General features: G+C 32.1%; 1 protein-coding gene across 1 annotated transcript; it reads right to left on the reverse strand.

Annotated features, from left to right (window-relative positions):
• Nucleotides 1–10,498: 10,498 nt before the first annotated feature.
• Nucleotides 10,499–14,327, reverse strand: LOC115714959 (uncharacterized). Its single transcript, XM_030643724.2, has 2 exons — nucleotides 13,521–14,327; nucleotides 10,499–11,325 (listed from the first exon to the last, which is right to left on the reverse strand). Exons 1-2 carry the CDS (start codon nucleotides 13,830–13,832, stop codon nucleotides 10,822–10,824), a joined length of 816 nt encoding a protein of 271 aa, XP_030499584.2. The 5' UTR covers nucleotides 13,833–14,327; the 3' UTR covers nucleotides 10,499–10,821.
• Nucleotides 14,328–16,121: the final 1,794 nt, after the last annotated feature.

A 16,121-nucleotide genomic window follows, 5' to 3' on the forward strand; every position in this document is an offset into this window, starting at 1 on the left:
ATTTGCAATCAAGTAATAATAGGTTTTAAAAAACTTACACACAAGTTAAAACCACATACTTCTGCAACAAGGTTAGCTGGATAGTTGGAAGTAGGATTTATTTAATTTTAAATAAATAATTTTGAAAAATAAATAATTAAATAAAAATATTTTAATTTTCGAAAAAATAAAATTTTAAAAAAAATATATTTAATTTCGGAAATAAAAAAAATTTAAATTTCGAAATTATTTAAAAAAATAAATATTTAAAATTAAACCTACTTTTTGAAAAATTAGGTTTCAACCAACCTAAATATCATTTCAAAATTTGCTAACTACTTTTAAAAATTAAATGTTATTTTAAAAATAAAAATTAAATAAAAATTAGAAAAGATAAATGAAATATCTTTTCAGATTTTAAATTTAATTTAAATAAATAAAATAACAAAATTTAAAAGTTAGCAAAATATCTTACATCTATTTAAAATTACATGATTATAAATATCTTATTTTAAATTTAAATAAGGTCAAAATATCTTAAAAAAGATTTGATTTTTTTAAAAAATATATATATAAAATCTGACCTTAAATTTAAAAATAAGATAAGATATAATCAAATTTAAAAATAAGATAGATTTTTAAGCAAGAAGATAGATACTAATTCTATTCAAATTCAAATTACACTAATATCTTGAATTAAATTTAAAAAATATTAAATTAATTCATAATGATAATTAGAATTGAATAAGGAATAGTAATAGTATAAATATAGAACTACACAAAAAATCGGAAGTTAATTCCATGAAAAAGCATGAAAAATCGAAGAAAAACGAAAAAATTGTGAACTGTACGGACAGTTTTGCGATCGCAGGAAAATTTCAGCACAGCCCCGATTTTTTCAAATCTTCAAAAATTCATAACTAATTCAAATAAAATCCAAATTGAGTTCTGTAAAAGGCTAACTTGCTTAATTTTTTCCATACTATCCAATAAAAATAATTCCAGAAACAAAATCACAACTATTTTTCACGAAAATTTACAAACATCAATCAATCATCAAATAACACTCAATACAACATGATACCATCCAAAAATAAACAAACAATCGTTTTAAGTCCAAATTTCATGTAAGTAAATCAATTACCACGGCTCTGATACCAGTTGTTGGAAATTATTTTACCAGGATCTTAGATCTACTCACAAGTATGTTGTTTAAACACCCTAAATATGAACTTTCTAAAGCGATAAATTAAACACATATAAAGTTAAGAAAACCTTACATTGATGCAGCAGAATTAATGTCTCCTTCCACTCAGATCTCTAACCCTTGAATCCTTTCTGTAGCAGAGTATAATCAAGATCTGAGCCCGAATGTCCTTCTTCTTCAAGTTTGATCCTTCACAGTCTTCCAATCTATGATTGAGTTACTGCTTGCTGTGTGTGGGCACTTACTCTTTCACTAGGGTCGAAAAAGATGAAGGAGAAAAGAGGAGAGAGGGTTTCGGCCAGGTATAGAAAGTGGGGAAGGCTCAGTTTTCTGAAGAGAGAAATTTCTGTCAGAAAGGCTTGTGAAAAACTTGTGATTTAACTGAGCCATCACTTTCTATTTATAGGCAACTACTAGGTTTAGGTTAGGAATTATTTGGCATTAAAATAATGAAAATATTAATTTGAAAAACCTATTTAAGTGACCGGCCATGGTGTGTTATTGGGCCTCACTTAATTTTGCAGTTTTATCAAATTTTATCTCTATTTTCTCAAAAACGCCAATTTTCCAATTCTAACATTTTAAATGCCAAAACTAATTATTTAATAACTAAAATAGATTATTAAATAATATTGTCATTTAATTTAATTATTAATTAGACATATAAAGTCTATTAATAAATAAATAAACCTAGAAACTCTTTTCTTTACAATTTCACCCCTGCTTAGTGAAAAATTCATAAAATTAGACATAGTCTAACTTTAGAATTATAATTGATCAATCACGAATCAATTAATGAGTCTTACAAGCAGAATGTTCTCAACTAGAATGGGGACCATGGATCTATATGCTGAGCTTCCAATAAGTGAACCAAATTTACCAAGTAAATTTCTACTTATTAATTCTTCGTTGAATCCACTCTTAGAACTTAGAATTGCACTCTCAGACTTATATAAAGCATATTGTATGTTCCACAATATCAATATGCTATCTCATTTAACCATTGTTATAATCTTATTGTGATTTAAAGATCCTCTATATATATGATTTACATCGAGATGGAATTTCTTTACCGTTCTCACCCCTCAATGTATTTTGCCCCTTAAAACACTTAGCTACCTGTAAATGGTGTTTAGTGATCTAATAATTAGTCAGTTAAACAAGAGCTCATCCATTTACTTCTATTTGCTAAGCTCGAAGGGAATCATCACTTGACTTCTATACACGAGTAGAAGCTATAGATTCCATATTTATGTTCAGCACTCCCACTCAATCATACTATCATGTTCCCAAAATATACGTATCACCCTGACCCAAAAGTAGGCTTAACTAATAAATCAAAGAACATGAATAACACTCCTGAGTTGAGCCCAAGCATATCAGGATTTAGATTCTTTTAATCTTAAGATCAACTACTGATATTGACTTGGAAAGATATGTATAACGGTAAGTTTGTAATATCTTAACTTAGTTACAATATCGGTGCAGTCCAATGTATACTCCATACATTCGAAACTAGTATACTTTACTAATATCCTGGAAAGAACATAACACTTACTCCAAGTGTAAGTACATCATCGCTGATTATCACATTAGTGTAAATCCAATAACACTGATGAAACAGGGACCAAAACTTTTGATACATATGATCACAATCACATTCCACTGTGTTGACGATACTGTAATTGTGAATAAACATATGATCTGAATTTAACTGATTTTGTGTGTATGAATCTAATAGACATATTAAACATATTAAACCATTAGCATGTAGAATTCATGCAAACATCAATCACTTCAAATTTCTTATATTGATAACTAATCAGATTGTAAAGAGTTTTATTTAGGGTATAAAACCCAACAGTTGTATCATTGGTATTAATAACCAGATTATGCTTAATCTTTGCAGTCAACCCCGCCAAGTATTTTTTCCTTTTTGCTAAAGTTTGTTGGTACAATCCCTAAGGCTAGTTTGGCCAATCGATCAAACTTGGTCATGTACTCAGTCACTGGCATGTTTTCACCATGTACTAGCTTAACAAACTCTTTCCGCTTTGCACTGCGGACCGCCTCATTATAGTATTTAGCGTTAAACAAGTCTCGGAATTCTTCCTAGGTCATTCTGGTGACATCCTCTAACAAAGACACCATCTCCCACCACACCAGGGCATCTTCCTAAAACTGAAACGTGGCATACGCCACCCTGTCATTTCTGGCGATTCCCATAAAATTCATATGCCCCTAAGTAAATTTAAAGAAGAACTTTATGATTACTTGAAATACAAATATCTCTATTAAAATAAATTACTTTTACATAATTGATGAATAAAATACAACATAACACGTTATTGGTAATAAGGCCTTAAGTGCTCATTATTCCAGGTGTTTTTTTTATCAGTGAGCCATTAAGCTATGCTAATTTGTAAAGTCTTGTTCCTATGACAGCTTCTACAATGTAAAGACCTTCCCATCAAATAATCCTAATGCGGGATTTCATGTATTAGCAAACACAAGTCGTAACACCAAATCCCTTACTTTAAAGAGTATTTTCTGAACTCTTTTGCTGAAGTGTCTTGTGATTCAGTGATGATAAGTAACATTTGTGATTTGCGACTCAATGTGTCGCAATGTTAACTTCTACTAGCAACATTGCTTTCGAGCCAAAGGTTAGTGAAAATGGAGTATGTCTCGTTGCTATTTTTTCTGTTATTTTATGAGCCAAGAGCACCTGAGGTAGCTCGTCAACCCATCTTCCCTTAGTCGTGTTGAGCTTTTTCTTTATAACATCTTTTAAGGTTTCATTAACAGCCTTGACTTGACCATTAGCCTGTGGCCTTGATACTAATGAGAAGCTTTTAACAATTTTGTTCCTTTCGTAGAACTTAGTGAATCAATCTCCATCAAATTGAGTTCCATTATCAGACACTATTTATATGGGTATCTCAAACCTACAAATAATATTCTTAATTACAATGTCTAGAAATTTTGTCAAAGGGATTGATAAAAAAAGGTTTAAAACTTTAGTCTATTTAGTGATGAAGTCGACTGCGACCATCTCAAACTTTGCTCCTCCTCGCCTTGTTGGTAAAAATCCAATTAAATCAATCTCCTATATCGAAAATGGGTAGGGAGAGGTCATCATATGAAGTTCATTAGGAGTTATCCTCGGTATATGTGTAGATCATTGACATTTGTCCCAGTTCTTGACAAACTCATGGGTATCTTTGTTGATAGTAGGTCAATAGTAACCCCGTCAGATTAACTTTTTACATAAACTTTACCACCTTGCATGATCTCCACAAAAGTCCTCATGAATTTCATTAATCATCTCTAAGGCTTTTGAAGGGAGTACACATCGCAATAAAGACATGGAATACCCTCTTCTGTAAAGTTTTCCATCGACAAGTGTGTATTTTAGAATTTCATACAAGAGTTTACGTCCTACGACTTTATCTATCAGAAGTTCTCCATTTAGCAAGTACTTAATGATGGGAGTCATCCATGTAGGACTCGCATATATCATTTCTATGTCTTTCTTTTCATCTTTGCAAATACTCGGCTCGCATAATACTTGTGTTTGAACTAGATTCAATTTAACTAACTGAAATTGTAATGCCAATTTCGCAAAGGCATCAACATTAGAGTTTTGTTCTCTCGGAACTAGCTCAATTTTAAAGTAATCAAAAATTTCCAAGTTCTTCCAAACATTCTCTAAACATTTGGCCATCTTTGTGCCTTTTGCCTGGTACTCACCCAACACTTGATTCACGACCAGTTGTGAATCGCTAAAACATTGAGCTAACTTTGCTTTTAAGGCTATAGAGATCCAGAGTCCTGCTAACAAGGCCTCGTACAATGCCTCTTTATTTGAACCATTAAACTGGAACCTTAATGCATAGTGAAACTTAATGTTTTTAGGGGATACCATTATAACATTTTCCCCCAAGCCCTTCTCATTTGAAGCACCATCTACAAACAGTTTCCACACTTCTTGATCTATTCCTATTCTAGAGTATTCTCTAAAGATTGCTACTCGAGGAAGGTATGTTATTACAAACTTTCCTAATTTGATCGACCATTTTATCAATCTCCCGAATGCATCAAGTTTTGACAATGCCTATCGCAAAGGTTGGTCTATCAAAACTTTAATGGGATGCGAGTGAAAATAGGGTCGTAATTTTCTCGAGGCGTGTACCAAGCTGAGTGCGAGTTTCTCGAGTGAAGGGTACCTCGATTCTGCCCCCAATAACCACTTACTTATATAGTATACTGGTTGCCGGTTCTTGCCCTCTTCTCGCACGAATGCTGTACTATGGCATTTTTTGAGATGGCTAAATAGATGCTTAACACTTCTCCAATTATCAATTTTTCCAAGACTAGAGGTGTTGAAAGATTTCTCTTAATTTCTTGAAGGGCTTGCATGCATTCTTCATTCCACTAAAACTTTTTGTTGCCTTGCAAAACATTGAAGAATTGGAGACATTTACCAGTTGATTTCAAGATGAATTTACTTAAGGCTGTCATTCTTCTATTTAGAGATTGAACCTCATTTGGCTTCCTTGGAGAAGGAATTTTGATCAGTGCCTTTATTTTCTCAGGGTTAGCCTCAACTCCTCTTGCGTTTACAATAAAACCAAGAAACTTTCTTAAGGACACTCCGAATGAACATTTTTTCAAATTTAGCTTCATATTGAATTTTTTCAAAATTATAAAGCACTCTGCGAGGTCTTCTGTATGGTCCTCTCTCTTTATTGATTTTACTAACATATTATCTACATACACTTCCATATTCAAATCTATCTGGTTTTCAAACATACTATTTACGATACGCTAGTATGTTGGTCCAACATTTTTGAGTCTAAATGGCATGATCTTGTAACAATACAACCCCATATTTATAACAAAGCTTGTGTGTTCTTGATCTAGAGTATGCATCCATAAAGGTCATCAACTTCTGCCCTGCTGTCACATCAACCAGTTGATCGATCCGTGGGAGTGGAAAGTAATCTTTCAAATATGCTTTATTCAAGTAAAAAAAAGTCTGCAGGTTTTCCATGTCTTATTTGTTTAGGAACGAGAATGTGGTTTGATATCCACGTGGGTTAAAATACTTCTCTTATGAAGTTGTTGGTTAACAATTTGTCAACCTCTCCTTTTAAAGAATTTTATCGCTCGATCCAAAGGACGCCTCTTCTAGTGCCTCGATGGATTAGAGGTATTATTGCTGAGATGGTGGCAAATAACATTTGGGTCGATTTCGACCATGTTCAAATGGCTCCAAGCGAATTGGTCCTTATTTTCCTTCAAAAATACGATTAATTGCTATTTTAGTTCTTCCCCACATCTTTTCCAATGTTAACACATTTGATTGGGTCATTTGGGTCTAAATTTATATCTTCCAACTCTTCAGTTGGCTTGAGTTGGTTGAACTCCTCTTGGATCCTTGGATCCAAGTCTTCTATCTCGCATTCCTTGTTCTCTTTTGTCAAGATTACCATTGGCTAGTGATTTTCCCTTCGTTTCATTAATTCAAAACTATAGCAATGTCTGGTTGTCAGTTGGTCGCCTTTCAATGTCCTAACTCTAGAATGAGTTAGGAATTTCAAGAACAAGTGCTTTATCGAGCTTACTGCCCCCAGTCTTGTTAGTTTAGGGTGACACATTAGTATGTTGTATACGGAAGGGATATCTACCACTAAGAATTCTTGCATTTTGGTTGTTGATAGTGGCAGTTCTCCCATAGTGAGTGGGAGTTCAAAGGTGTCAAGGCTCGCAACACCATCCCCGGTGAAGCCACATTAATTCACCATGCACGGTCTTAATTTGGCCTTTTTCAGACCCATCTTCTTCAGTGTTTCTTTGTAAAGAATATTGATAAAATTCCTGTTATTGACGAGAACTCTTTTTGTTCTTTTGTTCGTAAGCTAGACAACAATAACTAAGGGATTTGAGTGTGGGAATTGCACATGTGTTTCATCTTCATCAGTGAAGATTATTGGGGATTCCTCAAGATTCGCATGCTTGAGGGGCTTAGGTCCAAGGACTGATTCTTAATTTTAATGTTATTCATATACCTTTTTTGGGTACTATTGTTGTTCTCCATGAGATGTGGTCCTCTAAAAATGACCAGGATGTCCTCGCCCTCAACTGGGGGAGGTTGTACACCTTGGTTTTGCTTGTTGTTGTTGGGCAGGTTTTATTCATTCCATCTATTTTTTACTTATGGCGTTAGATAGCCTCGAGAAATGAGTCCTTTGATCTCGTCCTTTAATTGGTGACATTCCTTAATGTATGTCCAATGTCTCTATGTAACTGTCAATGTTTGTTCAGATCTCACTTATTTCTTGAGTGTCTCATAGGTTTAGGTCTTTGAAAAGCGATCTGATTCTCTTTTGCGAGATAGATGTACTCACGAGTCTCGCTTAGCTCTGTATAAATTAAGTATATTGGATCATACTTCTCTTGTTTCTTTTTCTTCTTCTCATCCTTTGATGAATCTTTCGATTCATCTTTCCTCTTTCCAGTCTACCCATTCTGGCTCAAATTCCCCACTTTTGTTGTTACAATACTCACAGTTGGAGTACTTGAGTTGGGTTTATCTCTCGAGCTCGATTTGAGCATTTTCATCTCGTTTTGTGCTTCTTCTTTCTGCACGAAGACTAATGCCCTATCATTGAATTCATTAATTTTTCTAATTGGGCGACCTTGCACATCATCCAACAATTTGCCTCCTATAGTCGACAGATCAGTGGTTTTTCCAGCCTAGAGAGGTATTAACTGAATGTTATCATTCAAGTTTCTTACTTTTGTTGCTACTATACTAAAGGACTTACATAAGCCTTAAGAGACTCTCCTTGCTATTATTTAATGTTCATCAGAGGATGCCTTTAGTCTTCTGTCTCTCACGACCTGTAACTGTTTCTTAAATTCTTTGGATAATTGCTCCCACAAGATAATGGGGTGGTTGGTGAATTTATCAAACCAACTACTCGCTACCCAATTTAGAGATGTTAGGAATAATACACAACATAAGTTGTTAGAAACATTGCTTTGTCTATTACAGAGGCAGAATATATAAATATATTAGATGCATTTGAAGAAGCTACCTGGCTTCTCGGGTTGGCCAAGGATTTTGGTTTTTTTTTTAAAAGAACGTGGAGATTTTCTGCGATACTCAAAGTGCCATTTTTTTTGGCAAAGAACCAAGTCCATCTTGGTTGCACTAAGCACATCGATGTTCGATTTCACTTTGTTCGTAAAATCATCGATGAAGGGAATGTTATACTTCAGAAGGTTGGGACTGCAGATAACCCTACAGATATGCTTACAAAAGTGGTTACATGGATTAAGTTTCAACATTACTTGAACTTGACCAACATCTCTCGGAGTTAGAGCGCCCAAGGTGCATGTGGAGGCAGTGATTTTTGGTTTGGTTTTTTGCGAAGGTGGAGATTGTTGGATTTTGCTCGAAAGTCAAATTGTCTTGAAGTCGTGAATCTATGTTCAACTTTCAAGAGTTTTGAAAATTATTATTTGCCACATTTGTCAATGAAGCTATGTAATAGCTATTGACTCATGCTCTCTCATTGATAACATATAGTTGGAAGATGAGCTACCTCCCATTAATTAGATATGATTGGGAGATGAACTACCTCACATTGATTACATATGGTTCGAAGATGAGCTACCTCTCATTATTACATATAGTTGGGAATTGAGATTTTTGTTCTATAAATATAGAGCTCTTAGAAGAGTATTTATATTTCGGTGTGTAATGATTCTGGTAGAATTAGAATTGTACAATTTATAGTACAACTTGTTACAATTAGATTCAGTGGGAAATGAGAGAGAGAGAGAGAGAGAGAGAGAGAGAGAGAGAGAGAGAGAGAGAGAGAGAAAGAGAGATAGTATCTATACATCCAAACTTTGGTTAACACTTAATATTATTACTAGGAAATTTATATCTTTATATATTAAAAGTGTCTATCTAACATCATTTTTTGGTTTAACAGAATATACTTAAATTCTGTTAAATTTAACGATTAGGTTTGATCTCCCGTTAACAAATAAACCCAATAATTAAACCAAAAAATTAAACAATCTTTTAAATATTAATAATCTATTTTTAAATTAAAAAAATCATCTTAGCCACATATCTCTCTAACAAACCTATATAAGGAGAATATTAATAATTTTTTTTTATTCATGCATAATGTGATGTTATTCTTTTTAATTGCTTTATTTATTTTTTTTCTATTCTAATGTGAATAAATTTTTGGCAATAGAGAGTCATCAAATTAGTCCAAGTGTTTGCACTCCATAATCTATATATCTATCTATAATATAGGTCATTACTCTTTTTTTTAACCTATTAATTATACAGGTATAATTATTAATTTTAATTGATGATAAAATTTAATTTTTCTATTTTTCTATCATATAAGGATAACTATTTTTTTATTGTTATTATTTTTTTCACTATGATGTTTGTAGATATTTTTTTTTACTAAATAATTATTAAATATTAAATAGATTAATTAAAAATATCTAAATCATATACTATTTAAATTTAAATTTGATTAGATTTAATTCTGTATCTACTTTCTCATTATTTGTAATTGTTCTAAATCTGATCGTGTAAACTCATATATTAAACACAATACTCCACCTTGAAACCGTTCTCTGTTTTTTTTCTTTCTTATTAGTTGGTGTTAATTCGCCCCGATGATTCAAGTGTCATGGTTTAGCAGAAATACCATTTCTATCTTTATTTTTTTCAAATATAAAGATATTTCAAATATAAATATTTAATTTTTTCAAGAAAAAAATTTGTAATCTTTAAAAATAAAATATATTTAAAATCTTAAAAAGACTAAAATCTTAAATGAAATTAGCAATACGTGGCTCGGCACGTACATTCACCTAGTATATATATATATATATGTATTCTGTATATTTTTTACTCAGTTTAATAATATTAGTGGCCTCGGGTGGAGTAGGCTAATTTCCAAAGCACATAATTTTGTGTGTTTTATTATTTACCGCCTTGATTATATATGTATAATTATCTTTTGCTATCTATTGGATCTGGGGAAGAAAACTTTACCAATACATCATCCTAAACCTGGAGACAATACAGTTTCGAAGATGCTTCTCAGCCCATTCACAGGCCCAGGCGTGAGAGCAAGGCCCCTATATATAGTTGCCGAAAAGACTGTATTCACTAACAAGTATTTTTATCAATACAGCATAACAATTATGAAATGAGATATGACCATTAATTAATATATAAGAGAAAAAGACGAATCAAAGTAGCATTCTAAACAAAGCAATCTATATTTGTATAAGCCCATGTTTCCACACAAAAGGTAAAAAAAAATGAAAAAGGCAATTCAAATTTAAGAGGATCAGAAAAAATAAATGAAAGAGAACTTAAAGTAAAAAGAAAAAATTAAAAGAAAGGCATAGTCCCCCGAAAAAGTAAAGAAGGAAACAATGAACATTTATCTTTCTTACAAGATTTATCTAACCACCTCAATAATAGGGTAAACAACCTTCTCCTGTAGAACAACATGCAAAATCACATTTGTCTTTCTTCCTTATATTTTAGCAATAACTTAGAATCCTTTTAATTTTCATACTTTAGCAGTTTCTTCAACACTTTCCTTCACCTCTGTTTTATTTTCCTCAGATAACTCTTTCTTTTCCTTCTTCTCTTCCTCTACAACATCAGTTTTCTTCACATCTGCAGCCTTTTCCTCAGGTATTTCCTTCACATTTTCCTGCTCATTTTCCTTCACATTTTCCACCTTTTCCTCAGATATCAAAGCTTCGCCATTTGTCACAGCAGTTTCCTCAACTTTCTCAGTAACTTTTTCCACAGGTACTGTTTCTACTTGGGCACTTTCCTCTGCTTTTTCCTCCTCGGGTGATGTTGCCTTGTTTTCTGTCTCTACAGTAACTGGGGCAGCTTCAATCACTTTGTCTGTCGTTTCAACAACATTTTCTAAAGTATCAACCTTATTAGCCTCAGGCTCCTCCGCTTTGGGGGGTTTAGTTTCAGATAATTCCTCAGTAGTCTTTTCAGTCTCTGATGGGGTTTTCCAATCATTTTCTGTTTCCTCCTTCCCTTCTACATTCTGAAAATTAAGTGTCAAAAGCAAAACTGAGTAATAAAGAAATATTCTAAATGAACTGGCTGGTCCCCATTAATCAATACCAAATAGTTGCATATAAGATAAATACTGAAATGTTCCCAACATAACAGGTCACATAATATTACAACTGTATAAATAAATATTTTTCTATAATACATTCACTTAAGACATCAATTCAAGCATTATCTGCTTCCCACCAACTTGGCAAGTACTATATAGTGTCAATTCCATTCTCATATATACATTTATATATATATACATATATTATTCAATGCCAGAATGTATCTCCCTTTAGCCTGGCTTTTATTTGATGTCACAAACAGTAGTGCATCCATTAAACTAAATATATTATTAATTTACACAATAACAACAACCATATTTATCAGTTACCAAACAAATTGAGCTCAAATTTATCCACTGCCAATAATAAAAAAAAAATTATTGATACAAAACAGACGTTCAAAGTAAAGCTATTTTGGATTTTATATCAACTTTGCTAAAAAAAATTGTGTTAATGATGTAACATAAATATAGGTCAAACTAGTACACATTCAGATTACTTTCTGCGTATGTATTTCTAAGCAAAAGGAATAAAATTGACTAATACAAAAACAAAGAGGATCCAAACAGCAGGTGGGACGGAAGCTATCATGGAATGTCTAAGATACAGTACACAGATTGTTTAAGCTAATCAATCAAATCTTCCAATGTTAATCCATCCAAAAACAGTCCAAGAGAGACTAGTTACTACTAATAATAATGCTGACATGTATAATGTGCACTTTCTTTAAACCAAGTACATTTGTAATTATTATTTAACTAATCTAATAATAAGGATGTAGTATAGGCTAGTTTTAGTTAATGTAATTTGTGGGGGTGTTCAGCCTGAGAACTCTAGAGGCCCTTACTTTCAAAAGAGAAACCTTGCCCAACTTAATCTATAAAAAATTGCATTGTTGTATCAAAGTTTGAGAAACCTATGACACTAGACAACCATAAAGACATAGGTCAGAGAAAACAAAATTTAGAGAAAATGATATTTTATTTAGTATGGGAATCTTTTTAGCTAATTGGGAGTTGGGACCCTTAATAAATTTAACTCAAACAAAACTCACCAATTGATTTAAGATTAAATCACAGTAATCACCCCCACACACATATATATATATATATATCACTATAATCATGATGAAATTTCATGACATACGAAATATAACATGCTTGGGAACGTTTGTTAGTAAAGAAAAATCGGTGTTAGAATTAAATTAAGATTAGCATTGAAAATCACTTCCTTTCCAAAACAAAAAATGAAAAACGTTTCGCTAGTACTTATTTTTCGTGATAAAAGGGAACCCAGTTACACAACAAAGACGTTACAACAAAACAATTGATGGAGAGAGAAACTCTATTATTATTATTATTATTATTATTATTATTATTATTATTATTATTATTATTATTATTATTATTATTATTATTATTATTATTATTATTATTATTATTATTACACTCATTTTCTTGGGCGTCATCAGAAAACAAAACTGTTTCCATTCACCAAAAATTTATTGTCAACAAAGCATCAAAATAATTTTGTTTTGTTTTAATAATCTCACATATAAATATGTGTCAAGTATATATTACTTTGGTAATAAAATTTCAAGAACCAGCTGATTGCAGTTATCTTTCTTTTTCCAACACAAATATTTTGGTACCAAAAACTATATAAGAACACTTCTCAATAACCATGGTTATTATAAATAAATCTATAAATATTAATTTTAAAAATTAAATTTAGATTTTGATACAATAACCAATAATAAAAGAAAATTTAAAATTTATTCAATTAAAAAAATCACAACCCAATCCATATAATATTAGCTATATGTAAAATTGAGAGTTACTATTTAATTAGATAACAAATTGAATTATAAAAACTCAATTTTTCTTAATAATATCATGAATAATACTTAATTATATATAAATATATATTACACCATCTTTCTAAAAGCAACAACCTAAAAAGAAAAGGTTTCCAACTAACGAAATCAAAAAGACTACCTTTCATTTTACCGTTTTTAAGAAATAATCAAAAAATAATAGTTGTAAGGAATACAAGCACACACACAAAAAAAAAATATTACGGTTCTTAAATAATTTATACTCATATAAAATTTTACCTGTTTGAACAAGTTACTGAGAGACCTGGGCTTAATTCCTTGTTGCAATTGTTGTTCATCACTAGCCTTGTCATCATCAACAATCTCCTTGATAGTATCATCTGTTTCAACCTTCTTCTCCTCCCCACCATGATGAGCTTCAGCCACCACCACCTCCTTCTCCTTCGTCTCCTCAGCCAAGCCAGGGCCTACATCTGCGGTGGCGGCTGGAGCCACGGCTACCTCCTTAGCCGCTGGCTCAGGAACAGGTGCAGGCACATCGGCCGCTGTCTCAGGATTCAAAACCTTTGGCTTTGTAGCACAACCTCCCATGTTGATATATTTATATATATGTGTATGTGTGTCTGTCAACCAAATATAAACTTCTGACTTTGGGAAAAAAAACCAAATATAACTTCTGCTACTTTTGATAACTACCCAAAAATAATATGAAAAAAGAGAAATAAAAATAGAACAAGAGATCAGAGAGAGAGGAGTTTAGAAGTGAAATTAAATATGGGAACACGATATATAGAGGGTGCTATATAGCAATGGCTAATTTTGTTGTTCCGACATTTGTTCTGAGGCGAAGAAAAAAAATAGGGGGTGCACAGCTTATAATGTGTTTTAATTTTTAATTCTAATTTTGTTTATAATTAATCAATTTTCAATCAATAAATAATTATTGGGTTTCTTTATTTGATTTGAGGTGGGGATATTTTTAGCAAGACAAACGAACGTGTGGGATTGATGATTCAATAGGGTGTATTTGGTGTACAAACCTAGGGTGGCTGTTGGATGCAGCCTGTTGTATGTATGAGAAATGTTAGATTAAGCTAAAAATAAGGTTGAAAATATTTTTTTAACCTCAAGTTGTTGAAATTAAAAAAGTAATAATGAATAAATAAAACAAAAAATGATAGCTTGTTTAAGGAGAAAAGAAGTACATGTATTCAATCATATCAACTCTATACCTTGATAAGCAAAATATAATAATGATAGTAACAATGTTGTATATAAGAAAATTGAACACCATATATTTAATAAGCTATGTAGCCAACAATCAAACTTTATACTTAGAAAAATGTACTAACCAAATAAATAAATTATGGTGTATATTATTATTGGTAATAGCATCTTATTTATATTATTATTTTTATTTTATTTATTTATTTATTTGAAAGAGCTTTCGATAGAAACATTTGATGACTATTATTTAAGATTATTGTATATCAGAATGAGACCAGGGATAGTGAAGGGTATATCCAAGTGTGAGGGCGTATTTGTCATTTACAAAGGGTGAGGCAGAGAAGGAACAAGGATTCTGTGTTAATTGGTTGTTGTTATGTGAGTCGGCCTCACGCCCCCAATGCATTTGTACTACTTACCAAGAAAGGTTGTGCCTTGTCATTCTATATGTTTTTGTATTAGGCCCATTCAATGCAAATCGGTCCCACTTTCATTTTAATTTCATTTTGTTGAGGAAATTAGTGATAATTTCTAACTATTTTCTACCTGTGACTCAGTCTACTATTTTTATTAGTTTTTATAATATGTATATATATGTATATATTAAAACTTTATTATGATGTAGTAATGATTTCAGTTTGCCATAGTTTTGGATTTAGTTTATATGATAAAATATGATTATGAGCATTGTAAGAAAAACAAGGCAATACTTTGCTTTGTGAGAAAAAAAAAGACAAAAAAAAAAACAAAACTTTACCATTTCAATAGTTTGGGGGATTTTTTTATAGATATATTTTCTTTTATATATGTTTTTCGAATTTATACTTTTTTTTTTTACAATAATAAAAAATTAATTTTTTTTAAACTACAATTTAAAATTTCAAAATTATAAAAATGCTATTTTCTCAGTAAAAAGTAGAAAATAACTAAAAAATAACGAGAAATTAACCTCATAACAATTATAAATGAACTATAAAACAACACAATAAAACAAGAAAATCAATGTCATGACAACTATAAATAAACTATATATATATATATAAAAAAGAATATCCAGTAGTTTGATTGACGGAATCACTAGGAGGATCCACTTGTCTTCTAGGCTTAGGAATTTTCGTTGATGGTCCTTTCGGTGCAACCCTGTCTCGAGGGTCAGAAGGGCATCCAGGCTCAAAAGCGCTGGTGGGCTTCTGCGTCCTCGAGGGTTGCCCGACCAGAGGCGCATCTTTCTGACGAGGTAAGGGTTCACCTACTTTTCCCTTACCCTTATCCATGCGAAGGTCCTGGGTTCCATCGTTAGTTTGCACGTGGGTTCACCCTTCAGTCATCTCTTCCACAAATGGTTCTCCATCTATCCCAATCAAACCATCTAATTTATTTCGAAGTTGCTCAATGGTCGCTTTCATCTTGGCAGTAAGCCTCTGCTGTTGTTCTAGAGTCGCCTGTGTTGCCGCCAACTCTTCGGTTACTTGCCCCAGACTAGGGTCATGTTCATAATACAAACCATCTTTATAATATCCATCTTTATAGTAGTCACCATCATCGTCCTTCTCATAATCCTCTGTATCTCGGCCATGTAAAGATGCTTGAGGCAGGAAGGTGCTCCTGCAATGCCTGCTCCAGAAGTGCAGGTGGCTCATGCCCATGCTGTGC

The sequence above is a fragment of the Cannabis sativa genome, chromosome 4, assembly GCF_029168945.1.
Source record: "Cannabis sativa cultivar Pink pepper isolate KNU-18-1 chromosome 4, ASM2916894v1, whole genome shotgun sequence".
NCBI classification, from domain to species: Eukaryota; Viridiplantae; Streptophyta; class Magnoliopsida; order Rosales; family Cannabaceae; genus Cannabis; species Cannabis sativa.